The 27,954-nt window shown below is 46.2% G+C and overlaps 1 protein-coding gene across 1 annotated transcript in view; it reads left to right on the top strand.

Moving 5' to 3' along the window:
* Positions 1–18,102: 18,102 nt before the first annotated feature.
* ARHGAP18 (Rho GTPase activating protein 18) overlaps positions 18,103–27,954 on the top strand; it is a 62,626-nt gene continuing 52,774 nt past the window's right edge. Inside the window, exon 1 of the mRNA XM_074162278.1 lies at positions 18,103–18,275. Within this exon, the coding sequence (XP_074018379.1) occupies positions 18,190–18,275 (86 nt within the window). The 5' untranslated portion in view covers positions 18,103–18,189. The remainder of the gene's footprint in view (positions 18,276–27,954) is intronic.

Genomic DNA, 27,954 nt, shown 5'->3' with positions numbered 1-27,954 from the left:
CTCTAGGCAGAAGACCCAGCATGAAGTTCTCAGAATCCTAGAAGCATAGAATTGCCCGGGTTGGAAGGGACCTTTCAGATCATCGAGTCCAACCATCAGCCCAACACTGACAAAACCCATCACTGACCCATGTCCCTCAGCACCACGTCTGCCCGGCTTTTAAATACCTCCAGGGATGGGGACTCCACCACTGCTCTGGGCAGCCTCTTCCAATGCTTAATAACCCTTTCCATGTAAACATTTTTCCTAATATCCAATCTGAACCTCCCCTGGTGCAACTTGAGGCCATTTCCTCTTGTCCCATCGTCTGTTCCTTGGGAGAAGAGACCGACCCCCCCTGGCTACACACTCCTTTCAGGGAGTTGGAGAGAGCGAGAAGGTCTCCCCTCAGCCTCCTTTTCTCCAGGCTGAACACCCCCAGCTCCCTCAGCCTCTCCTCACAAGGCTTGTGCTCCAGACCCCTCACCAGCTCCGTTGCCCTTCTCTGGACCCTCTCCAGCCCCTCAATGTCTTGAGAGCCTTGTCACGAGGGGCCCAAAACTGGACACTTTACTCGAGATGGGGCCTCACCAGTGCCTGGTACAGGGGAATGGTTGCTCCCTTCCTTTGCCTGCAAATGCGAATAGTTGGGGAAAAATAAAAATATTGCAAAATATAATAGATAAAATTAAATTTTGCAGGTATTTTTATGACGGCGGAATGTATGAAGTGATCAAATGTTTAAGGATGAAATGGAAGGAAGCAAAATATGGAATACTCTGCTTATATTAAAGGCCTGTTGTGTAAACTGTATTTAATACCATCTTTAAACAGATGAGTTCTTGGGAGTATTCTCCAGGAGGTTTCTTGTGTTTGCACAATCCACCTCAGTTTAGTCTGATGGAAATACAGTTGATTTAAAATGCATTCTTAGGTTTCAGCCCCACTGCCTCAAACACAACCCCAAAAACAAATGACCACTGGGACAGTCTGTGTGTGCATCAGCATGAGCTGGACGAGGAGCTCAGGGGGTGCATGTGAATGTAATTTTTGAAGGGATGTAGGAGATGAGAATATATGCTGACATTTTATCGTGAGAACAGCTCTTTTTTTTGAAAGTCTTCAATCCAGAGGTGTTCTTAATATTTGTACTTTTTGCTGTAGCAAAATGTATTTGACAGGTGTTAACTGAAATCATCACTCAAATTTGGAGTGATGCGGAGGATGTCTTTCTGTTTGTCCATTGACAGTTTTGATATTTACATTTCCAGTCAGGGCATAAATACAACAGTTTCGCCTGACTAAAATGCACCATTAAAATTTAAATACATGTTTATTTTGCTGATACATAATTCACTGAATTAAGATAACGCTGAACATCCACTATGAGCTAAAAACTTGGCTTGCAATTTAGAAAGGGGCCTGTGTTCTGCAGATAAGTGCACTGTCAGTGTTATTCTGTGTTTAAAATATTTCAGCTACAGAGGTTAGAATTGAAGAATTACTTCGTTTCTGCGAAGTGGGACCAGACCAACCTGTGCATCACAAGATCCAGGTTCAGGACTGAGTTCCTGAGAGTTATTTGTGACCACGGCACATTAAATGTGATCCAGATTTCCTCGAATGGTGACACTTTTAAGTCTAATCAGAAAATTGTATCCTTAGAAAGTTTGAGAAATTCAGTCACAAAGTTAACAGGATGTGTTACTTTTTTAAAAAGTTATTTTTAAAATAAGGCAATATTATGAAAGTCTCTTGCTGCTCTCCTATAAACTGAATCAGAATTTGTATTTTTTGTCATTCATATGTATTTACACTAATTGTTGCAAGGAATCAGAATTATTTTAAATTATAGCCTGTTTGACCATAAAAGTAGCTCTACTGGATTGGACCAAAAGTCCATCTATCTGGGATCTTACCTGTGTTTAAAAGACACTCAAAAGAATTTTAAAGCAGGGCTGACGTTCCCGATGCTGTCGGCAGCTTCCAGCCAGCTGCTGCCAGGCAATTCCCGATCCAGGTGTTCTCGCTGTGTATTTAGTAATAGGCCATGGATTTCTTTCCTGTGAACATGCCCGGTCTTGCCGAGAATCTGTGTAAGCTTTTAGCTTCCCCAGCATCCTGTGGCAAAGCAATTCTGCCATATAACTACACATTATGTGAAATGCCACCACTTTCTGTTTGGTTTGAACCAGTTTTTTCATTGTAGTTATAGTTAATTCCCCTTAGTTCTGGTACTGGAAGTGACAGTGAACTATCCATTGATATAACTCTTTATTTTCCCCTTCAAGGTTTGCAGCTTATGAATGTAGGTTGCAGTGTTCACCTGCAGACCACCTTCTCTGCCCTCTTTGGGGGTTTTTTGTGTGGTTTTTTTTCCAATTGATCCTATAATTATAGTAGCCGGCAGTAAAATTGCTGGGATTACTTGTATGGGCAAGGTATACACAACTAAGCCCTGAATTAGAAATGGTATTTAATATAGTTTAAATCTGAATATTGTTTAAACATAAACGCAACTTCCATTGTATTTTCTTGGGATGGTGGGGGCGATCGGCCTCTTAACAGAAAACCTGATCTGACTGTACAGTTTAGGTCGATACTTATTTTAGTATTTATGCACGTTGTTTACTTCAGAAAGAGTACGTTACACCAAAAGACTTTGCCATGTGCTTTTATGGCTTAAAAGACTTACTGACACACACCAAATGTAATATGGAAAGTGCCATTGGTAGATTTGTAAATATATTCCCAGTATTCTTCTGCATTTTGCTATATGCCTATAATTGAAGAATGGTAAATAATCACGTATTCCAACACTTCTGCATTTTCTGTCCCTAAATGTGAATAATACAAATTATAATATGCATACTGGGTCCTTAGGCTTTGACATTTTGGTTCTTGCACAGCAACTGTGATGAAGCTTCACTTTAAAATATTCACCTTGCTTTTCATTAAAATACTTATCTGCAGTCAAAAGAATGAGAAATTAGGGTGACTAAAATAGCTACAATATTCCAAACGGAATGGTTAAAAGCAGGGAATTCACTGATAGAAGCAGGACGTGAGAAGTCCTTGGAGGCTGGTGTTTGTGGTGGTGGGATGTGGCAATGTCCTAAAGTTATTCCCATTTCACAGCTTGTTGGCAGCTAAAAAACAAGGTACTTGCTTATGGGAAAAACCAACATTCGGTTTCGCCCATGTAACAAGTACTTTAGGCAGCACTTAAGACGTTTCAAACTATTATGGTTATATATTGTAATATATATTTCTGCCTACTGTTACAGCACACATTAGACATTGTGCTGAATCCTTGTGAAAATACCTTCCTGTTATTACTGTAATCACATGCACTTTGCATAGATAATGTTGTAGAACCTGATGTTTCTACAAATAGCTAACTGGGGGGGGGGCTAACTGGTGCTAGGAAAAAGAAAAATCTTCAGCTTGAAATCTGCTCTTATGAGCATTTGCTTTTATTAGAACAACAATAATCTTTAATAGAAATTTTGTCATAATTTTTAGTGATGCCCCAAAGCAACTGAAGGGAAGAAACTAACAGGCTAAGAAAAGAAAAAAGAATGATTTTGGCAGTTCCCTTTAACTGTTTATTCATGGCCAGGAGCCCCAGAAACAGCGTATGGACACGTGGTCTCTGTGCTGATTCTTTGGTAAAACTAGAACTAACACCAATACCAATACCTGAAGTATCTGAAGGTTCTGTAACTAAAGATCATTTTTTCTCAATTTTAAGAGTGTTTTGTGGGCTTCTGCACTCTTGAAAACCAGCCTATGTCACCGAGAAATGGGATTTTTTTATTAACAATATTAACAATACTAGTAAAAGCCCTACAGCATCTGCAGTAGAAAAGCACTTTATACTGCTACGGCCATCAAAATATCTGAAGAGGTATTAAATGTTACAAGTATGCTTATATTGATAGAATTTATTTATGCCAGGGTCTTCTTTTTCTTTACCCATTCTCGAAGAGTCCAACTGGCAAAACTGAAGTGTAGGAGGCCTTAATGAGAAATTCCCTTTCCATAATTCTTACAATTCTTTCGGGAAGTGCTCCAGATATTGGGTAATGTTGATAAGTGTCCGCCTGAGCTGTACACATCTTCCTGAGTGAGAAGGGGAGCGGGAGCTGGCACCCGATAATCCCATCGTTTCAGTGGAAGCACTGGGAGGAAGAACAGTCCATGAATCCATGTGGAGTTTCGCATCCCTGTTCCCTTCTCCCGCCTATTTTTTTTTACCCCGATGAAAAGGGTGGTATAAGTTTTTGACCATATTGCTGTTTCATAAAAGACCCATGTAATACAAAGAATGATGTGGAAATAAATCAAATGGTGATCTAACCAAAAAATGCAAACAAAAAGACAGAATCAGAAAATATTCGGTCATCCTATAATTATCCCCAATGAACAAGAAAAAAACACGGAGAAAGCAATTTAAACATTACAAATGTTTTATAAACCCAAAACCCAATGAGAGAGCAAACAATTTATGAATTTATTTATTCCTCAGAAGATAATTTGCAAGCCTGAGCTGGTGGGGGAAGCATCCAGCTCCAGCTGCACCAGGCTGGTGGGAGGGCAAGGGGACTGAAGTCCTGGTTGGAGCCACGCTGGTACCCGTCCCTCTTGCATACCCTCCTGCATCCCCCCCTGCATCCTCCTCTGTATCCCATCCTGCATCCCCCCTGCATTCCCCACTGCGTGTCCCACCTCCGGCATGCCATCCTGCATCCCTTCCCTGTATCCCCTCCTGTATCCCCACCTGCAGCTCCCCGTGCATCCCCCTCCTGCATCCTCCCCTGCATCCCCCCTCTGCATCCCCCCCCCGCATCCCCACCTGCATCCCCCCTTGCATTCCCCCCCTGCATCCCCCCCAGCATCCTCTCCTGCATCCTCTCCTGCATCCCCCCTGCTATCCGCCCCCCGCGTTCCTTCCTGCATCCCTCCTGCATTCCCTCCTGCCTCCCCCTCTGCATCCCCGCTGCATCCCACTCTCCTGAGACCAGCATAAAGGAGCCCGAGCGCTGCAGCTGATGCTGAGCTCACGGGCTGAAAGCTCAGTCCCAGGAAAATCAGTGGAGTTTCAATATCTGACTCCGTTGGGGCCAACATTTTGCTTCACGTGCTCTGGCTGTAGAAAAGCTGCTGTTTTCTACTCTCCTGTCATTTATAAGCCCATTTCCAAAGATTTTTCAGCCTTTGATGAAGTAAGGCTACCTTCTTTAAAAGCACTGATGATCCCAGCTAAGGAAATCTGATAACTTCTTGCCCTACACTCTGGCCACGTACCGTATAATTTAACAACTTGGCTTTTATCTGTGTATCGACATTTATCATATCTGTCCCTACTAAGAATAGAACCTAAGAAAATCTATGGTAATGTCAATTAGGCAATTAAAATGCTGGACATTATATGTCTGCATATACAGGCAATGAGGGAGAAACAAGATTTGGACAATATTTGGGGTTTGGTTGGTTGGTTGTGGCCTGTGCTGGTTTTGTCACACTTCTGATGTGCTTTTTTTGTTGCTTGTCCTCTTAAATCTAGATTATACATGGTAGCACTGAGAGAAACAAAACATAAACATTATGTAATATATAATTAATAATATATTGGCATATAACCTGCCAAGCTGACAGGAATGTAATTTTATGACATTTGTTAATATCTGTTCTAATTCCGGGAAAAGCGCAGACTCTCCTGGAGCAGAGGTATTCGGGTGTAGTTGAAGCTTTGATACATCACCCAGCAGGTGGCAACGAGATGAAGGTTCCCACAGATGGTTATCCCCACAAGTACTTCTGTAACGTGTTCCATAACAAAGTTAAATTAAATAGGCGCTAGATTCCTTTGAGAGCAGCACAGCCGATGGTATCAGAAGTATCTTCTTGGTAGTATTTTCTACCAAATTTCATTGTGATGCACACTCACGTGCAAGAAGAGTCTCTTCAGTGAGAATTTGTGAAATACCTTAAATTACTGAAAGTGTTTACTACTTGTATTTCCATTTTAAATGGAAAATGTAGTAAATTTTTGTAAATTTTTTATTTTTTAAAAAAAATTTTTAGTAAATTTGGTAAAAATTTAGTTTGTAAAAAGGAGTGAAAACAAGAGTTTTTGCCACGTGCTTACTATTCAGGGATTGCAAAAATGCACAATTACTGATAAAGAGATGATACTCTGGCTGGACAAGACGTGCCCTTTCAAAAAAATGTTACCTTTCATTGACGCAAAACGTGGTCCTTGGTTCTTTGCCTCCGTCCGTCTCTCGCACACACAAGTTCACAGCGTGTAAAGTGAGACAGCACTTTGTGCTGAAGGACAGAGAGGAGAGAGAAGCTGGTGATTCCTTCGTATTTTACATAACTTGTCCCATGATAACGGATGGACTCGTGTAAATTCTGAGGTGGAAACATTAGTGACCAGATTATAGTGCCTTTTGGCAATTTGATTTTTTTATTTAGTAAAAACACATGAAAACGCATAGGGGGTGGTGTTCCCCACTGCTGGGTTCTGCTTTCTGTCCCTGAGGACAGTGTGTGCCCCCGCTGGTGTCGGGCAGTAGCACCGTTTCCACTGATTTTCTGGTGCCAAGGTGTAACCTTCCTTCCCAGACCTGAGAGATCAGTAGCCAAGGGCTGGAGGTGGCTCCTCAGGAGACTTGATCACAGATGCCCTCTATGAAGAGAAGGCTCCAGGAAGACCTTATAATGGCCTTCCAGTCCCTAAAGGGGCTCCAGGAGAGATGGGGAGGGACTCTTGATCAGGGAGGGGAGCCATAGGACGAGGGGAAGGGTTTTAAACTGAAAGAGGGGAGATTTAGATTAGATCTTAGGAAGAAATTCTTTGTTGTGAGGGTGGTGAGACCCTGGCCCAGGTTGCCCAGAGAAGCTGTGGCTGCCCCATCCCTGGAGGGGTTCAAGGCCAGGCTGGATGGGGCTTTGAGCAACCTGGTCTGGTGGGAGGTGTCCCTGCCCAGGGCAGGGGGGTGGAACTCAATGATCTTTAAGGTCCCTTCCAACCCAAACCATTCTATGATTCTATAATATTTATATGTTAGGTATATGTATACACTTAGATTGCTTTTCCCCATGTGCATGGTTATTTAAAAGATACTTTAGCTTCTCCTTCTTTTTTTCTTTGTTTTTTTATTTCTGCTAGACAGATGGCGAACAGTATTGTACATAGCGTGAGTTATTAAATAGTAAGATACCATATTAAATCGAAGTCAATCTGACTGCTATAATGTAAATACCTTTTTTTTTTGGTGAATAGCTTCCAAATGAACTGCAAACGTTAACGTTTTCCTGGCAGAAACGACACAGATGATATCCTGATGTAGGCAAACTTTCCAGTTTAGCCTTCTGTAACACCAGCAATCGCTTCCAGAATACACGGCGCTTGGTGGTACGTTCCTGCCTTGTGTTTCTCCAGCTCTTGCTGAACTTTGCTTTACAGACCCGTCTGTCGCAATTTCTCTGCAGACAGAGACGAGCAAATTAGCTACAACAGTGATTTATGAAATGTAGTCATTTGTGACTGTCACAAATGTACCCTTAGAGGACTCAGGCCTCAGAAGCTACAAATTTGATGCTTTCTTTAAAATTATTTGTGACTGGAGTGTGTGGCTGTGCATCAGTCTAGAAATACTCATGCACTTCATAGTTATTGCTGGGTACATGGTACTATAGCACAGCTATAATAGAGCTGGGATTTTTTCTGGCTGCTTTCAATCACAACCAAATAAACACTCAAATATTTATTTCTTGTACAAATTTCTTGCACAAGTATTCACGTTAATTATCCTTGTAGATGTTATTCATGAGAGTTACTTTTGAATAGCTATGAAGAGCAAACAAAAAGCAGTGGAAGTACTATCAAAAACAAACGATCAGGTTGTTTTTCCTACAGTTTATATTTGTGATTTTCTTTGTTCAAAATTTGGCCTGTCCTTGTTACAATAATGCTATTGGAAAATAGCTTCCAATCCCAAACATTGCATTAAAATTTAATTCAAAATTACAAGTGCTAAGCGTCACTGTCAAAGCTATTTTATGCAAAAGACATAGAGAAAATTTTGGTTGTGTTAATTGATGATTTTTTACAGACTGCAAGGATAAGAGAAACAAGCCTGGAAAGCTGATGAAAAAGGGAAGGCAAGCAAGAATGCGGGGGCTTCGATTCCTCCTTTCTGTTTTGTCTCTGATTCTTACAGACACAGTTTTAAGAGATGCTGTCCCATTAATATGATATTTCTCAAACTGTAGTCAGGATTTCACATGTGGTTAAAGTATGGTGCCCTCCTTTTGGATTTTAGTTTGATTTCTGGAAAATGCAGTTCTGCGTTTATATGAAGCATTTTTTACATTCATACTGAATTCAGGAGATTTTTTCAATTCCAAATAGCAAAAATAATATTGACAACTTGAAATATTCCGTATTAAGGGTGGCTGAATTCGATTGCATTGTGTAAAATGGGAGAGAAGGAAACAATTTTTTAAAATTTGCTTTGGATGAAAGAGAATGATGCAAAATGCGTATTTTTGTCAGTAAGAAAGAACTAAGAATGTTTTGCTTTGTGTTAACGTGATGTTTTACTGGGTAATCTTCAGTTCCAAAGCCTTTACAGAGAAGTGGTTTTCTTTCTCGCAGCCCGTGACTCATGCAATTGTTCCTTTCTTTGTTCTGAACCATTTCTTCTCGGCTCGGAGTGACATTTCTGGATAGCTCTGGCTGGCTCGGTTTGGGATCGTGTCACAATTTTCATGAGCTTTTCTGAGTGACTAAACTCAGAAGAAACTCTTCTGCTTCGTGGCTGCTGGATGTTTTACTTCACCAGATGTTTCTGTGCTGCAAATTCAGCTGTGATCAAATCAGCAGCCAACGGCGAAATTAGAAGGGTAATGAAGAGATGAGCTCCCATGACTGACTTAGCGAGCATGTGCGGGAGGGAGCACGGGTTCAGCTTCCCAGCAGATGTAGAGTGAAAAAAGTATCCCAGCCCCTTCTCAAACCTGATCTAAAGCAGGGTGGGGGGTGGCTGACCCAGACCCTGAACCTTGGTGATGGTTACAGCCTGCCTTTACAGCAGCAAGTCGTATGTGTGTTTTCAGGCATCTTCTCCACGCTTGCCAGCACCAGCTCCATCTCACTTGAGGAAACAAAGAACAACGAGTCTGGCTGAGGGGTCTGGAGCACAAGTCTTGTGAGGAGAGGCTGAGGGAGCTGGGGGTGTTCAGCCTGGAGAAAAGGAGGCTGAGGGGAGACCTTCTCGCTCTCCACAACTCCCTGAAAGGAGGGGGTAGCCAGGGGGGGTCGGTCTCTTCTCCCAAGGAACAGGTGATGGGACAAGAGGAAACGGCCTCAAGTTGCGCCAGGGGAGGTTCAGATCGGATATTAGGAAAAATTTTGACACTGAAAAGGTTATTAAGGTTTGGGATGGGCTGCCCAGGGAAGTGGTTGAGGCACCATCCCTGGAGGTATTCAAAAGATGGGTTGACGTAGTGCTGAGGGACATGGTTTAGTGATGGTTTTTTATCAGTTATGTTGATGGTTGGGACTAGATGATCTTAAAGGTCCCTTCTAACCTAGACAATTCTATGATTCTATTTGGTGGAGTCCCCATCCCTGAAGGTATTTAAAAGCTGGGCAGACGTGGTGCTGAGGGACATGGGTTAGCGATGGTTTTTGTCAGTGTTGGGTTGATGGTTGGACTCGATGATCTGAAAGGTCCCTTCCAACCTCAGCAATTCAATGATTCTAGGATTCTAAACTTCAGCCGGTCAGTTCATCCACTCAGTTACACCCCAGATGCTGGATAGAATCATAGAATCATCTGTTCTCTGTGCTTGTGAATGCAGACATCCAGGCCATTTTATCCCTATTAAATCGTGCTCCAAAGGAAAGTAAACATAGTGATGTAACAGGAAGCAATTTTTTTGGTACCTTTCAATGTAGTTGAACATATGGTGAATAATCCTCATAAAGAGCTAGATATTATGAGACCTGTTACATGGACAGGGAAAGGGAAGCAAGAGTTGGTGTGAGGGTTTGTGCAAGGTCACACTAGGAATAAACGTGGATAAATTACCACTACTGAAACCAGTATACCTCTGGGTAAAATTCAGCAGCTGTCAGACCATGAGCTAAAACGTAAAGCAGATGAGATGAGAACCTTGACTGCTCAGCCCTCGCCATGATTTATGCCTGGTAAGTGGATGGGCTGCCAGGGGTGAGATCCGAATTTCTCCAGGGGGGTACATTCCAGAAAAATTTCTAACTGGATAAACTGGAATAAATTCCTGTGCTTGTTAGTCTTCGTGTGGATCCTCTCAAAAACAGCATTGGTAATTACTATTTCACCTTTTGCAAAGTCATCAAATTAGGAATTACCGCAGCAGCCACCAGAGTGCACCAGAGACGTTTTAGAGCAACTTGCAAGAAGAGAGAGGAACATAAGAAGCGTCCCTCCCTTTTCTTTTCTTTTTGCTATGGGAAACAAATCAGCCGTTTCGGTATCTCTGTGGAGAGCAGTGAGGGTAAAGGTGAAAACTTCCAGAAAGCCGGGAGGGTGTTAGTTCTTTTACCTGTGGCCACATCCTTGCAGTTGCTTCTGTGCCAGTTGTGTCCTGCTTGCTAAATTCCCCCACTATTGAGCTGCCTCCTGATAGTATTGGACTATCATTTTTTCCCATTAAAAAATGCTATGAAGATTTGAATGTAGGGTACGCATTAGCTGGTGGGATTGGACCATAGGAAATGTTCCCCATGGGAACACGTTACCAGCGTGTGACTTCATCCCCATCTTTGATACTGGGGGATATGGAAGCTGATCTGAAACACCCCCTACGTACCAGTACTGTCCATTTCACAGAATCACAGAATGATATGGGGTTGGAAGCGACCTCTAGAGATCATCCAGTCCAACCCCCTGCCAGAGCAGGGTCACCCAGAGCAGGTCCCACAGGAACATGTCCAGGTGGGTTTGGAATGTCTCCAGAGATGGAGACTCCACCACCTCTCTGGGCAGCCTCTTCCAGGGCTCTGCCATCCTCACAGGAAAGAAGTTCCTCCTCATCTTTAGATGGAACTTCCCATGTTCAAGTTTGTGCCCATTCCCTCTTGTCCTGTCCCTGGGCACCACTGAAAAAAGACTGGTCCCATCCTCCTGACACCCACCCTTTGAGTATTTATAGGTGTTGATCAGATCCCCCCTCAGCCTTCTCTTCTCCAGACTAAAAAGACCCAAGTCCCACAGCCTTTCCTCATCAGCGAGATGCTCCAGGCCCCTCATCATCTTTGTAGCCCTCTGCTGTACCCTCTCCAGCAGTTCCCTGTCCTTCTTGAGCCGGGGAGCCCAGAACTGGTCCCAGTAAATTAATTCGGTAATTTCAGAGCACTGACTGCTCCGCACTGTATATGCCCATGTGGCGCACTTTGTAACCGAACCGTCGCATCTTCCACATTTTGAAGGGCAGCATAAAAGCATTAAAGGTGGAGTTTATCTGACAGATGTGGACGCCTGCATGTGATCTACTTATGTAGTCAAATTGTCTAGTCAGTGGAAATAAATAAACAATTCTAGAGTATGATTCATCTTTATGTCCTGAAGGTCTAATACAGGGCAGAGGATTTTACCCTTTTTCTTTAACAGACTTCCAGTGGAGAGTAAAATCACTTGTGTGGGTTTAGGCATCAAGAGTTAAGTAACAGAAATCATACCCTGAGTATGTAACCTGTAATATTCTTTTCTTTATATTATTCGTAGCATTGGTTATTAATGGCTGCAGAACACTATTCACATATGTGGTTCTTCATATAGTGCAGTGCAGCAATATATGAAGTGTGAAGCTTAATCTGGGTTCGATTTCATCTTACAATATACAAACAACTTTCCATTTCATGTCTTTTTTTGGCTGGTTCAGCTGGAACCCTGGAAACACAATTTGGGCAATGGAAGTGCTGCCAGTTTATTCAAATGTGAACTGAGTGAGTGAACTGATGAGGCATTTCCTGCTCAGTTTAAACCCCCTCTGAACAAATTTTACTGGAGATAATGCTAGGGAAAGGATGAAACGATATGAAAAATAGAGTTTAAAAGACCTGGAGTACAGTTGTGCTTTCACTGCAGCGCTGCATTGGTTGCCTGAACCCTCCGGCTTTGGTTCCAGAGGGATCTCTGGACCTCAGCAGGGATAAATCCATCTGCTGCCGCTGAAGTCAGCCTGTGGATTGGTATTTGTACGCTCAGCTGGTGCTCCTCCTCAAGCCAGTGCTTCTCAGGGGATCGCATTTTTACCTGCTGATAAGTGATGCATCGTCAGGAACACGAATATGAAAAATCACCCATCACCTATAGAAAATATGTAACCATGTATTTATACAAAATGTGAAAACCAGTGTGATTTATTTTATTATTATTGATTGGGAAAGCTTTAAAAAGGAAAAAAAAATCGCTCTGCAGTGAAGAATCAAAAGCACACATGTTGAACACATGCGTATTTAAACCCTGTAAAGCAGTGCCGGAGGATGATACAGCTGAGAAATTCTCTTTTTAGCAATTGCTGTGTAAGGGGAGCACTAAGCAGCAGAACCCTGCGTGATCTGCTCGGCTCCGGGGACTGAGTATATTAAGTGTAAAGGCCCTGCCTGACATCTTCATCTAAACATTCAAACTCTTTGAAGCAGCCTTGGATTCTGTAGCGAGATAGACTGATTTGTAACCTCCTTTCTCAACGGTATCTCCATTCTTATCCAGTTGGTTACGAACCACCTTACTTTCCAAATAAGCATTCCCTTACCTTGTTAAGAACATGAATATCAACTGCAAACTCAGCAATTACTGACTCTGAGTTGGTTTAGGCAAAAGATACATGAAAGAGAGTGGTGGTATTTTTGTCAGGTTACAGCAATATTACATCCGGAGGTCAAAATTGTCCAGCTGGCGCCACGGGAAGTGGGGAATAATTTCATCAAAGAAAACTGCTAGTGTCACGCTGCCGTAACAGGACAGGGTTTGATGCCATCAGGTTGTCAAGCGTAGTAAAGGAAAAAGTGTGCCTAGAGGTAAGCTCCTAAATCCACTTCCACGTGTGAAATGTGTCATATTAAAGACAGATTTCAGAAGGGAATCGCTATCCCCGGTGGCTTTATCAGTAACTCAATCCCTTTTCTCATTTATTAGTAGAACTTATTTCTTTCTAGCTCCTTTTCCCACCCTCCTTGTGATACAAAACCTTTCTTACGCCCCCGTTGACAGGTACAAACTCATTCTGGGTTTTGCCGTTCCTTATCTCCCCCCGCCATGAACGAGGCCGGTCCTTCCCCTTCTCCGCTGGCAGTACGATTCTCTCTGCGCTGTCCCTGGGGACGCCACATTGCCCACAGCTCGTTTTTCCATTCTTCTTTTTCCAGCGGCGGTGCGACGTGTTACCCCGGGCCTTAATCACCATGTGTTTTAAGATGCTTATCAAAGAAAAAGCAGTTTATATTTTTGTTCTTATAGCACCTCATATATATTTCGTTTGGGCAAAGGGCTTTGGAAAGCACTCATTAAGCACAGAATGCTTTTAATGTTTTTACTTTTCTTTCTGTTGTTTTTTTAGCTATTCTTTAAAGGATGTTTTATAGCTAAGTGAGGTATTTGGTGTGCAACCAATTAGCTGAGGTTTAAGAAATGGCCAGGTCCTAAGGACGCTGGTATTTACATCGTTTTCTTGATTTAGTTTAAAAGAGAAAGGTTGGGTCCTTCAGGAAAATAAAGTTGCGTTCTGCAGCGGCTGTGTGACGACTGACACCTGCATTTACAGAAAGAGCCAAAGGCAGCAGTACATCGGTGTGGTGCCGTACGTCAGTAGGATGCTCATCTGTCCCGGTTTGAAGTAAAACCGAACAATTTTTCTGTTCTGTAACTTTCCATCCTAGCTCGGTGTCCTCTAACTCTCTGTAATTAACGGCATATTGTGGAGAAAACTGCTCATTCTCAGAATGATCAGCCCAATGTTTGTGCTCCGTGCCAAGGGATGGTGAGCAGGGAGGCCCTTGCTTATCCTTATTGCTGTAACAACCAAGGGCAGACAATTTCGTTATTTGCCCCCTTAGAGGGTCGGAAACGGAAAAAACGTAGAGGGGTCACATCGGTGGGGAGGAGGGGACAGGAGAGGCGACCCAAACCTGACCAACTGGGGTATTCCATCCCATCTGCCCCACGCTCAGTATAAAGGCTGAGGGATCAAAGGGTCAGCCCCTTCCTGCGATGGCCGACGTCCAGAGAGGACTCTGTCTGTCCATCTGCCTTTGATCCCGATCCGTGTGTTCCTGACTCCAGAGCTGGAATCCAGTTCCCATTCGTCGCTGAGTCCAGTCTGGGACTTCCCCAGTGCCTGCCGGTGACGTGACTGTCATCCTGGGAGCTTGATACGGTTTTGTATATATTGTATCTATTTCATTATTTTCTTCTTTATTTTTATTTTAATATTAATTCTTCATTAAAGTAGTTTAGTTCATTCTAAACTTCTGAATCTCCTCCTCTCTCCTCTTTTGGGGGGGGGAGAAGGGGGGAGAAGGGCCATCTGTCGGTCTGGTTTTGGTAAATTCGGCCGAAACCACGACATCATCTCATGCTGATGTACTTCTGAAGTGACCAGTGAAACCAGCTGAGCCTTGTTTGTGTCTCTGTGTGAGAACTCAGGCCCCAATTTTTGCCTTTTGGACACAATTTAAAAATTTGGTATGAAAGTTTTGATTAAAAATTCACAATTCAAAAGTTATTTTTTGCAAAACACCTTTGCCAGTTGCCTACAGATAAATTACCTCACAGAAGCCATGGAAGAGGCAGGCTTTGGTAAAACCCACCCCTGCCCTCAATTCTTTACATGAACTTCAAAACTAAGGCAACAGTTGACCTTTAGTGGTGTAAGAAGCAAAAAGGCACCTCCGTAACGGTCGCTCTGTTGAACATCAGCCAAGTGTTCCTGTGTTTGCCATGCTGGAACTCTTCTCAACATTTCATGGTGACGTTACCCTTTGTAAAGAAATCGGGGACATCCCATTTGGCACTCTCCAGGCAGCCAGCCTTTTAAGAGGAATACTACTGGATAAAATTATCCGCTTAACCCCCATGACAAAATTCAGTTGTGTCTGGATATCCCCCGTGAACGCTGCAAAGTCACCAGCTGGGAGCACCCAGGACCCCGAGGGACAAGCTGATCTTTCTCAGACACGACAGGAAGTTCTTCCTGTTCGCTTCTCCACTGGGAGCAACTTCCCAGCGAGCGGAGGTCGGGATTTCTGTACTGTTTCTGCTGGAAAACAGTGCACAGAAAAATGGGTGGTCCAGTGGTCCATCCGTGACTACACACAACTTTCTGATCTAGGTGTGGGATGGTTTAAACAAGTGAAGGTTCAGAACACAATACCCGCATGCTCCAGAACATAGACTCATAGAATGGTTTGGGTTGGAAGGCACCTTAAAGATCATCCAGTTCCAACCCCCCGACCTGGGCAGGGACACCTCCCACCAGACCAGGTTGCTCAAAGCCCCATCCAGCCTGGCCTTGAACCCCTCCAGGGATGGGGCAGCCACAGCTTCTCTGGGCAACCTGTTTCCAGGGTCTCACCACCCTCAGGATAAAGAATTTCTCCCTAATTTCTAATCTAAATCTCCCCTCTTCAAGTTTAAAACCGTTGGCCCTCATCCTATGGCTCCCCTCCCTGATCAAGAGTCCCTCTCCATCTCTCCTGGAGCCCCTTTAGGGACTGGAAGGGGTTATAAGTTCTCCCCGGAGCCTTCTCTTCTCCAGGCTGAACCCCCCCAACTCTCTCAGCCTGTCCTCACAGCAGAGGGGCTCCAGCCCTTGGAGCATCTTTGTGGCCTCCTCTGGACCTGCTCCAACAGGTCCATGTGCATGTTGGGGGTGCTGAGGACTCCAGAGCTGGACTTTTCCGATGTTGAACTGCAACCAAAGCAGTTGCATGATTATTTTTCTTTGTTTGTTTGAATAGGAAAAAAGGAATTGCAATGCAAGTTACACTCGTATTGAAGTTGATCCAGTCCCTCATGGCACGCAGCAGTTATAATTCAGACAAATCATACGCTTTCTGTGAATGCAGACACAAATTCCGCAGCTAAATAGTGAGAGGAGAAGGCTCCGGGGAGACCTCATAGCAGCCTTCCAGTAACTGAAGGGAGCCTCCAGGAGAGCCGGAGAGGGACTCTTTGTCAGGAGATGTAGTGACAGGACAAGGGGCAATGGTTTTAAATTGGAAGAGGGGAGATTTAGATGAGATATTAGGAGGAGATTCTTTGCTGTGAGGGTGGTGAGACCCTGGCCCAGGTTGCCCAGAGAAGCTGTGGCTGCCCCATCCCTGGAGGGGTTCAAGGCCAGGTTGGAGGGGGCTTTGAGCAACCTGGTCTGGTGGGAGGTGTCCCTGCCCAGGTCGGGGGGTTGGAACTGGATGGTCTCTAAGGTCCCTTCCAACTCTGACCATTCTATGATTCTATGATTTGCGACACCTCCGCCTCCGAGGGAGCGGCACCCACCCCCCAGCCGGGGCCGAACTGCAGCAGCTTCCCTTCAGCCCACCCATTCCTTTGCAATACCTTAAAACCAAACTCCAGCCTGGCCGAAAAACGCTGCCTTTCTAACACCACACGGTCTACAGAAGCGAACCGCGGGGTGGGGGGTGGGGGGTGCCCGTCCCGGGGTCTCCGGTTCGGCGCGGGGCAGCCAGAACCCCCTATAACTGGTTGGTTGGATGAGAGGAGGGCAGCAGATGTCATCTACCTTGACTTCAGCAAGGCTTTTGACACTGTCTCCCATAGCATCCTCATTGGGAAACTAAGGAAGTGTGGGCTGGCTGAGGGGACAGTGAGGTGGATTGAGAACTGGCTGTGTGACAGGACCCAAAGGGTAATGGTTAATGGAACAGGTTCAAGCTGGAGGCCTGTAACCAGTGGTGTCCCCCAGGGATCAATGCTTGGTCCAGTCCTGTTCAACATATTCATCAGCGACCTGGACGAGGGGACCGAGTGTATCCTCAGCAAGTTTGCTGATGATACCAAACTGGGAGGGGTGGCTGACACCCCGGAGGGCCGTGCTGCCATTCAGCGAGACCTGGACAGGCTGGAGAGCTGGGCAAGGAAGAACCTCATGAGGTTCAACAGGGAAAAGTGTAGGGTCCTGCACCTGGGGAAGAAGAATGTCAAGCACCAATACAGGTTAGGCATGGACCTGCTAGAGTCAAGTTCTGAAGAGAAAGATCTGGGGGTCCTGGTAGACAGCAAAATGACAATGAGCAAGCAATGTGCTCTTGTGGCCAGGAAGGCCACCGGAATCCTGGGCTGCATAGGGAAGAGTGTGGCCAGTAGGTCGAGGGAAGTCATTCTCCCCCTCTGCTCTGCACTGGTGAGGCCACAACTGGAGTATTGCATCCAGTTCTGGGCTCCCCAATTCAAGAGGGACAGGGAACTACTGGAAAGAGTCCAGCGAAGGGCAACGAGGATGATTCAAGGATTGGAGCATCTCCCTTATGAAGAAAGGCTGAGAGAGCTGGGACTCTTTAGCCTGGAGAAGAGAAGGCTGAGGGGAGACCTTATCAATGCCTATAAGTATCTGAAGGGTGGGTTGAAGGAGGAGGGAACCAGACTCTTTTCAGTGGTTCCCAGTGACAGGACGAGGGGCAACGGGCACAAGCTGGAACATGGGAGGTTCCATTCAAATATGAGGAGAAACTTCTTCCCGGTGAGGGTGCCAGAGCCCTGGAACAGGCTGCCCAGGGAGGGTGTGGAGTCCCCTTCTCTGGAGATTTTCAAGCCCCGCCTGGATGCAGCCCTGAGTAACATGCTCTGACATGCTCTGGGCAACCCTGCTTCGGCAGGGGAGTGGGACTAGATGATCTTTATGGTCCCTTCCAACTCTAAAAATTCAGTGAAATTCAGTGAAAACCCCCCGCTCCGGGCGCCGCTGGGTCCCGCCGGCTCCGGGCTCCCGAGGCGGGGAGGAGGAGCCCGGCCGGGCCGGTCGGAGGGAGGCGGCGGGGCCGCAGGAAGCGCTGCCGTCACCGGGCCCTGCCCCGCCGCTGCTGCTGCCGCCGCCGGGGGAGGCTGGGCCGCGCCGGGCCGCGGGCCGGGCCGCCCCGCTGCGCTCCCACTCGGCGTTCCCCGGGGAAGAAGGGATGCGGAGGACGCCATGAGCTGGCGGTCCGGCTCCCGCGGCGTCGTCCTCACCGCCTACCACCCCAGCGGCGGCGGCGGCGGCGGCGACACCCCCGGCGGGTGAGTGGAAGCGGCGGCGGCGGCGGGGGGGAGGCCGGGCCGGGCCGGCGGCAGGTGCGCTCGGGCTCCGCGGGGCGGGGGCGGCTCCGGCCGCGGGGTGCGGAGGGGAGCGGGCCGCCGCCGCGGGGGGGAAGGTGTTGTCTCCCGCCCCCGGGGGCTGGTAGGGTTTCCGGCTCCCGGCGCTTTGTCCCGCATCCTCCTAAAGGGGTTTTACTTACTTTTTTTTTTTTTTTTTTTCCACTCCTTTTGGCTAATAACCGCCGCGCGCCGGGGAAACCCCGGGCGTCTTGCTGGGCCACGGAGAGGGGTCGAGACGCCGGCTGTTGCCGGGGTGTTTGTAGCCGAGAACAGCCCCCTGGGTGCCCGGGTGCGTGGTCGGCTCCGAACCCGCGCCCTTCCCGAGCCCGCTCCGTCCCCGGCCGCTCCGGAACCCTCTCCCGCTCGGTGCCGGACCCGCTCCCGGAGCGTGTGTGGGTCCCGCCGGTTCAGGGGGAGCCGGACCTCGCAGTCTTTGGGCTGGGGCTGTTGGTGGGACGCGGGGAATAGATTTTCCTGGCAGCCCTTTGCGCTGGAGCGCTCTGTTCTTTGCTCTGTTCTTTGCTCTGTTCTTTGCTCTGTTCTTTGCATGATTGTGTGGTTGGTTGGTTGGGTTTTTTTTTTTAATGAGATAAAGAGGAGGAAGGTGCCCGTAAGGACAAGATAAACGTGGTGAAACGTTTCTCATTTTGCTTAGAAGATGAAAATAATAGTGGGCAAAGAAGCCAGCTTTGCCTTTAGGCTGAGGATCTCCGAGCGCCTCACTGCGTGTGTTCGATGCCGGCTTCTCCGTAGCCCTGACCAGGGAGACTGCTGTATGGAACGGAGAGTTTTGTCTTTGGGGCCCATTCAGTCTTGCCTCTTCCTTGCTGAAACTGTCAAAAAAGGTCCCCTTGATGAAGACGGGACTTCTGTTAACGCTGAGGAGGCAGCTGGAAGCGGGGAGGTATGGGAACTGGCACGCTGTTTCTGTGCATCCCTAGGAAGAGCGTGTCTGATCCAAAAGGTTATAGTCGGATTTAAAAGAAGATAAGAGGAAGTACAGTGAGTCAGCCTGGACAGGAGATAACTGATGCACCATGACATGTCACACCAAGAGTCCACGGCAAACGTGAGCGCTGAACTGAGAAGTACAGCCTGCCACAAAGCCATGCCTCTCTTTTTATTGAGGTACTTCCTTCTCCATAACTAATGTTATTTATCAGCCCCGCTTTAAGTCCTGTTGCTATCTTAGCTACGTGTTTAAGGGCGCTGCACATCTAGTTGTTTACTACTGAATGCAAAATACATCCATTTTTACAAGAAATCACAAAACCTACCACCTTCTCTATTATCGTTTTTGATGTTTTTACCTCTCCTACCTCTCCTCAAACTTCCCGCGGAGGAGGGGCAAGATAAAAACCACTTTCCCTGCTCCTTGGGATAACTTCTGGATGCGGATCTGTGTAGCTGTAGACTGTTAGGGTGGATTCCCTCTTATTAACGCGGGGCTGCCTGGATACGTGGCTTTAGGCTGCCGTTACTCTTCTCCCCCAGAGGCATGAGCCCGGTCCTGAGGACCCCTCCATGTCCTATAAACTTGTCTCCCAAATTGTTCTGATGTGGGATTAAGGGAGTGTATGTGTGTGTGTGTGTGAGGGATATAAACGTGAAAAGCAGTCTCATTTCCTTAATTATATAAATGTGTATGTTAAAACTGTGTGGAGCGGGGCATTCCCACAGTTAGTTTGCCTGAGTTCTACCCCCGGCAGTGTTATGGCTTTCCAAGCCGTGCATGTTTGCCGTTTAGCTCGTTAAATTAAAATTAAGATTTTAAAGGACACCTCTCTGCCTTTCCCCTGTGCCACTCTCAGTTGGGACCCCAGTCCCGTCTCTCCCATTTTCCCTTAACTGGGGTCTCAGCTCCGTGGTTGTGATTCACCTGTCCCTCCTGCCCTGCATCCCCAGCGTCTTCCCACTTCTGAAGCGAGAGAGGTTGGGAATGTTCTTCTCATGATGGATGGGGGGAGAGGGAATGACAAGCCACCAATTATTATTTTTTTGACCTATTAAAAACAAACAAACAAAACTTTTCTGAAACACTGTAACTTTTTTGTGGGATTTTTTTCCCCCTCTTTTTTTCTAACTACTTTCCTTCTTCGGCAACATTCCCAAGCCGTGCAGAGCTGCGTGATAATAAGAGAGCAAACGCCCAAACCGGTATAATTCTGAAATATTTTGTGGAAATATATTCTCCCATGTGCTCTGCACAGTGTGGAAGTGTAACAGTTCTGCCATCCAGATTCCCTATGTTATCACTGGTGTGGAATTGGGAATTATTTTGCCTTTTTTAAAAAATAACAAAATAAGCACAACTTTCAGTATCTAGATTAGCGTCTCTCTGCTAATTTGAAGATTCTGTAATTTTTAACAGGGCTGAGAATATTAGGAAGCCCACGTCATACAGTGCCGGCTGGGAGGAAGCAGCCCTTTTGGAAGGATTAATAGAGAAACTATGTTGAACTATTTTTTTTTTTGTTTCAGAGGCATTCAAGGCAGCACGTGTTAGAGATTGCATTGTCTGTGGAGGGTTGGGGGAAGCTTGGCGCTGGAAGAAGTGCATGGAAAAAGTGCTGGAAAAAGCGATAAATTGGCTATGCTCCAAAGGGGCATCCTAGGATCGAGCTGTACTTCCTAACACGTTAGTTTTTCCTTTAGGCTTATGGGAAGTCTTGCTTCGTTAAGACTATAAAGAATTTTACTGATTTGATGGATTGTCGAGCTGCTTTCCCCTTCTTCTTTTGGCCCTTTAAAGGTACAATGAGCCTGGGAAATATTTCCTTTAGGAAAGGCTTACCCTACTCTTGGTTCCCTGGGCTCAAACCTAGCACAGCCTCTGTGATTACTTGCAAGTTTGACAATTTAACAGTATTTCCGGGACAGTGGTGATGCAGAAATACATCAGAGCTGTCGTCTTTGCTACAGAGAAGTTTATTTTATATTTTGCTTTAAAGTAATGGTCGAAGGAATATCTTCTGGGCTTGGAGTGGATGATCTCCAGAGGTCCCTTCCAGCCCCATATTATTCCCATATTATTCTGTGATTCTGATAGTGTAGATATTGATTGTGGGTGACTTCTGCGCTATACCTGTGTGTCTAAGAACTTCCTTAGAGAAATCACAGGGGCAGATTACTCGTTATCTAATTCAGGTTTAATAGCTCTCTTTTGCATATTGCTGTCAGTTTTCTCACTTCCCGCTTTCAACCCATTAGACCCACTAATGCTTTATTGGCTGTCTCGCTACGTGGTGTCATCTGCTTTTCTTTATAATGTCCAGGCACAAGATTTTAAATCATTTCTTCTTTTTTTTTCCCATGGAACCCTTTGTTGTTACACGGAGTGTGGAAAGTAAGGGTGAATCAGGTACTTGCAGTCCAAGACCCTCTTTCAGTGGCTGTTTTTCGGCGTGTCAACCTCATGAAATGTGAAATCCACACCCTTAAGCCTAGACTTCCAGTGCTATTTAGGTTCCTTGCTGGGGAATTTTACCCCATCTACTGTGGCCAAAAGGACTGCAGGTTCCGTGTCGTAGTTGCCAGCCACGTGTAGGCGTCTCAGATAACAACACTCTTCTCATATGGCTGCGTGGGCAATCAAATGCCTTCCTGAGAGTCCTCCACAGGGCTATTTCTGTCCTGTAGAGTGAGTCAATGTGTGTGTGTATGTGTATAGGTATATATATATATGGGTGTAAAAATATTTTTAAGGTGTCGTTATAAGGCTAGAGCCAAGTCTGGAGTATTCAATGGATGGTCCAGAGAAGGGCAACGGAGCTGGTGAGGGGTCTGGAGCACAAGTCTTGTGAGGAGAGGCTGAGGGAGCTGGGGGTGTTCATCCTGGAGAAAAGGAGGCTGAGGGGAGACCTTCTCGCTCTCTCCAACTCCCTGAAAGGAGGGTGTAGCCGGGGGGGTTCCATCTCTTCTCGCAAGGAACAGGGGATGGGACAAGAAGGAACGGCCTCAAGTTGCCCCAGGGGAGGTTGAGATTGGATATTAGGAAAAATTTTGACACTGAAAGGGTTATTCAGCCTTGGAATGGGCTGCCCAGGGCAGTGGTTGACTGGAGGTATTTAAATACCCTGGAGGTATTTAAAAGACAGGTAGACATCGTGCTGAGGGACATAGGTTAGCGGTGTTTTTTATCAGAGTTAGGTTGATGGTTGGACTCAATGATCTTAAAGGTCCCTTCCAACCCAGACAATTTTTCTGCAGTTAAGTGGACGCAGAACTAAGGACGTGTGTACCAGTACATGAGGCAAATAAACTTCTGCTACAGAGGGTTTTCAGGAGCCAAGCCTAAAAAGCAAACCAAGTAATAGATAAAAGATTTTAAATGTGGTGGCCACTGGAGGTTGACTTTGCTTTTCTCTCTCTGTACCTTCATCCTGTTGGGGAGGACGGTCTGTGTTGTCCCCCCACATTACACCAGGTTGTGGTGTGAGGCTCAGCCACCCTGGATCTGTCTCCAGTGGGTCCTGGACTTCTGCTGCCGCTTCATCTACTCTTCTCTAACTTACATCTCCTCTCCTCTTAACTTAGATCAAAAGACCAATTTTAGTTTTGAGGCTTTGGAAGCCAGTGCCTGTTTCACAACGCACGCTCCCGAAGGGCCAGTCAGTCTTCCTAGTGCTAATGACTTTTTAAGAAGGACGGTGACACTTCATAGAGACCACGACATGGCATTTGCCGTATTTAAATCTTGTGTTTCATGTGCTGGTGGTCACTTGCGAAATGAGAACGATCGGTTGAGTTTCCCTGAGATCCGGGAACCCCAGACCAGTTCTGGAAAGAGTGCTGGAACCCTGTAAGAGAGAAGGTTGCTGCCACCTCAGGTCTCCTCTTCCCAGTGACGTCTGCTGGCCAGGCCCTGATGTCCCCGAGGCTCACCATCCCTCTTCACTGCTGAATCCTTTGGGAGATGCCGGCTGAAGCTTCGATCTGTGCGGCAGCGAGACCAGGGGGTCTCCCTTGGGTGGTGGTGTAGAGAAGTGCCCTTTTTTGAGAGTTACTGTGTAAGTCTGCGTAAAAATACCCATTTATTTTTATATGCCTTTGGAAATGTGGGATTTACTAACTGAGCAGTGAGAGTGTCTGTGTTCGCTGTGGGGGTGGGTGACAAGTGAGGGGCATAAAATACCTGGTGTTTTCTACAGGCAGCTGTGGTCTGAATCACTCGCGCTGTTTGTTCTCCCTGAGAAAGAAACCAGATGGTAGATGTCCTTTGAGCTTGGAAAAACGACAAAGACTTCTGCTGTGAATTCCCCATAATACGTGGGGTTTTTTCCAAACGTTGACCATAATAGACATTACGACTCACACATACAAGAGGAGTTTATTCTTTCCTTACCAGAATAATCTGCCTCATTCGTTGTTCAAATATTTGCTCAGATTAATCTGAAGACTTAATACTTTGCATCTTAAAGCAAGAAGAAATCTAGTAGTAAGCATGAATTCATGCCTTTTTTTTCAAGGGCAGTTTTCATCTCCATTGTTTCAGGAAGAAAAGCTCTCGTTCCTTTCTTCTCCTTTTCCCACCAGTGACTCACTCTTGGAATTGAAATCCAGTGAAATGCAGTGGGAAGGACTGAAGCGCTGCCGGGGGTATGTGTAATACCCGGTGTACAAGCAGCGAACTCACAAGGTGGTTACTCACAAATGACTTTTCAGTTGGTGGGAGCCTTTTGCAAGTTCATTTGTGATCTGCTAGTATGGGCACAGATCTGAGGTTCTCCATATCATCACAGCATTGTTCATCACAGTTTGCTGATGACACCAAGCTGTGTGGCACGGTCGACACACTGCAGGGAAGGGATGCCATCCAGAGGGACCTGGACAGGCTGGAGAGGTGGACCCTTGTGAACCTCATGAAGTTCAACCAAGACAAGTGCAGGGTCCTGCACCTGGGGCATGGCAATCCCAGGCACAGATAAAGGTTGGGCGGAGAATGGCTGGAGAGCAGCCCTGAGGAGAAGGACTTGGGAGTGCTCATGGATGAGAAGCTCGACATGAGCCAGCAACGTGCGCTGGCAGCCCAGAAAGCCAACCCCATCCCGGGCTGCATCAAAAGAAGTGTGGCCAGCAGGTGGAGGGAGATGATTCTACCCCTCTACTCTGCTCTGGTGAGACCCCACCTGGAATACTGTGTCCAGCTCTGGAGTCCTCGGCACAGGAAGGACATGGACCTGTTGGAACGGGTCCAGCGGAGGGCCATGAAGATGATCAGAGGGCTGGAGCACCTCTGCTATGAGGACAGGCTGAGAGAGCTGGGGTTGTTCAGCCTGGAGAAGAGAAGGCTCTGGGGAGACCTTATAGTGACCTTCCAGTACCTGAAGGAGGCTCCAGGAGAGATGGGGAGGGACTCTTGATCAGGGAGGGGAGCCATAGGATGAGGGGTAATGGTTTTAAACTGAAAGAAGAGGGAGATTTAGATTAGATATTAGGAAGAAATTCTTTGCTGTGAGGGTGGTGAGACCCTGACCCAGGTTGCCCAGAGAAGCTGTGGCTGCCCCATCCCTGGAGGGGTTCAAGGCCAGGCTGGATGGGGCTTTGAGCAACCTGGTCTGGTGGGAGGTGTTCCTGCCCAGGGCAGGGGGTTGGAACTGGATGATCTTTAAGATCCCTTTCAACCCAAACCATTCTATGATTCTACGATTTCTGGTTCCTCACCCCCGGAACCTGATTGTTGTGTGGTGCCAGTATGGGTGGCTGAGTACAGGACCTTCCGCGTGTCACTTTGCAAGGCGAAGATCCATCACTGACTTTACAAACCCATAGCAATCTCTTCTATCTGCTAAGCTTGCAGGCTCTACACGAGCACAGTCTTTATCTAAATGCATTAGAAGAATCTTTCCTGCCTTGGATTTGGCTGCTCATTTGAACAGTGTTTATTGACCGATGCCAACCAACATCTTCAGACAGAGCTGAGGAGCAATAGTCCATTAAGTTGCTTTATTTAGCATTGCTTTTGTGTCTCTTGTACTTCATGTGTGTATAAATATGTAGTACGCTGCAGAGCCTGCACGTGTTGCTTAGTTACCGCTGTATTAATCCCAGTAACTTGATCTAGGGACAGCAAGTCGTGGCATCCCAACATTTCCTGCTGCCTCCGTTCCAGATTCCTGCTTCGTGGGGTTCCCCATTCCCCCAATTTGCACCTTATTTCTTCTTCGAATTCATCTTGCTCCTGCCTTAGGTCCGTGCTGTGTCTTCCCAGTCGATTGAAAAGCTCTCTCGTGCCCGTTACCCGTTGCCGAGGTGCTGCTCAGTTTTAGCTTGGTAGAGGGAGCAAATAATTCTCTTCGAGTCTTTGTTTCCTCAGTCCGAAAATCCTCTTTTTTTTGTGACACTTCTTTTCTTCAGCGTTTTCAGCATCCTTCTTTGCACTTGCCCTCTGGCTTTGCTTCTCCACCCCCCAGCCTGGATTAATGCAGTGCTTCAGTGTGGGTCTCTCGAGCGTTACCTACACAGGTAAAATCCCTCCCTTGATGCTAATTAGCCCCTCAGCCAGTTGTACGTTCTGCAGTCACGCCGTCTTGTTTTTCTAAGCATCCTGGTGGAATTCCCTTTGAATTGCGTGTCCTCTCTGAGCCCCGGGTCTGCTCGAGCTCTTCTTTTTCAGCGCAGCCCTCCTCGTGTGGACGGAGTCACAGTTTTTTGCCCTCAAAGGTCCGTTTAGCGCCTCTCAGGATGATAAAACATCACCCTTTCAGCGAGCCCAGTTCACTGGGCGACCTGGGTTATCCCGCGTCGTGGATGTGGATTTGATTTCACGCCCTTCGCTATCAGGGAAACGGGTCTATTCAGTTCTGCTCTGGGTCAGGCCTGTAAATAGCTATGAAATGAGAATAACGTGCTGAATCGGTGGCGCTACGCGGTGGAAATGGGGAAAATCAGGGCCCTCTGTATATCAGCTTTCTTTTTTATTTTAATGACATAGAAGGAGAGGTCATGCTTGTCTAGCTATAAGGAATGGGAAGCATAAAGGCCTTTTGAACATTTTAATTAAGGGCTTTCCCTTCTTTGCTCAAGCGTCTACGGATCTAGAGGATAGAGAGCGTAGTGCAGCGTGTTACCAGATGTGCCGTTATAAGGATGTAGGCTCTACGCAAAACCAGAATGTAACTGAGTTTCCCACGAGCAAAGCACCGGAGGAGCCGTGTAAATCTCAGCTCCAACCTTCCCTCCAGGCGTGGTATCGAGAGAATGTTTTTTGTTGTTTCTCTAAGTTCTTTTTTTTTTTTTTTTCTGTCAAGGGCAGATTGTTGAGCCTGTTTTCAAATAAGACTAATGGCATTTTCAGCCTGCTGGTACTGGCACTCGATTAAAAAAGGGTTATAATCTATTGTTGCCGCCAATGTTTTACTCGTTTCGTAACTGTTACTAGAGAGGCTGGAGCTGAAAGCTGTAGGGTTTTTAAAGTCTGCTCGAACGTGTTTTGGCAACATCTGCAACGCCAGCACCCTCCTCTCCAGTTAATGCTTTTTTTTTTTTTTTAACTGGAGTTACTGAGTTTTTTTTGCTTCTATGAATCAGAATACGAGAGCTGAACGGAGGCCGTAATTACAGTCAGTGACACGGCGCGGCTGCTGTTGTGCCCGGGTCAGCGATTGCCACGCCGAGCTCCCGGGTAAATCAGCTTGGCCAGGGAGAGAAAAACTCCACGCTCATAACTCTTGAGTATTTCCAACGTGACGGTGGCTGGTTTTGGAAGGAATTTGCCTCCACCTTGGAGTCTTGATCTCAAAATAATCGTGTTCTTGCGGAGAATTTAAATAATTTATACCCAAATAAATAGGAAAGGAAGGCAGAGGTTTTGTTTTTTAAAGTATTTGGATGTGTACAAAATAAGTATACTCAATTTATTTCGTAAGTACAATTGTAGCCATCGTTTTCTGAGGTATATTTTTGGTGATACTCCGAGCAGCACATGGGATGAGCACCTAAGCAGTATACCCCCAAAAAGCTGAAACGATGAACTTATTATTTGGTCGTTGCTTTGTGCCAGCTCTCTTGTATTACAGTGGAATGAAAGGGTGCAGAGAAATGGTTACTTACCTGGTTATAGCCTCCCGTGAGGATATTCCCCCTCAATATTCCCCCTTCAGAATATTCCCACGCTCAATGTTCCCCCTTGTTCTGTGACTCTGTTCCCTGCCCCCCCTGCTGCAGCATCCCAGTCCCGTTAGCCTAGAGATGCTTTAATGAGAATTTCAGAGATTTTTTATCTGTCATCTTTCTACAACCTCCGTCTTTCCTAGGGAAGCTGCTTAGACCAAAAGGCGACAATAAAACCCCGTTAGAATGTCTCCTTTGCAGTACCCCGTGTCTTGTTGAAGGACTTAAAATGGTTTGGGGTGAAGTATTTGAGGAGGAGCAAACGTGAATGTTTTTAACGTGCTTAAAAATATGGTCAAAGGTACACATGAGAAAGCAACAAGGTAAGGATAATGCTGTCTTCAGCAAATAAATTAATATCTTATCATGCATACTCAGTGCCAAACTGCAGCAGAACAGGTGATGTGTTTTGCTTGATTTAGCACCACTACAGATCTTCGATCCACCGCTGCTCTGACTGTCTCCTCTTCCTCTCCACCGGTCCCTGAGC

Source organism: Numenius arquata, chromosome 2 (genome assembly GCF_964106895.1).
Source record: "Numenius arquata chromosome 2, bNumArq3.hap1.1, whole genome shotgun sequence".
Classification (NCBI taxonomy): domain Eukaryota; kingdom Metazoa; phylum Chordata; class Aves; order Charadriiformes; family Scolopacidae; genus Numenius; species Numenius arquata.
This window is presented reverse-complemented; position numbering and strand designations above follow the sequence as displayed.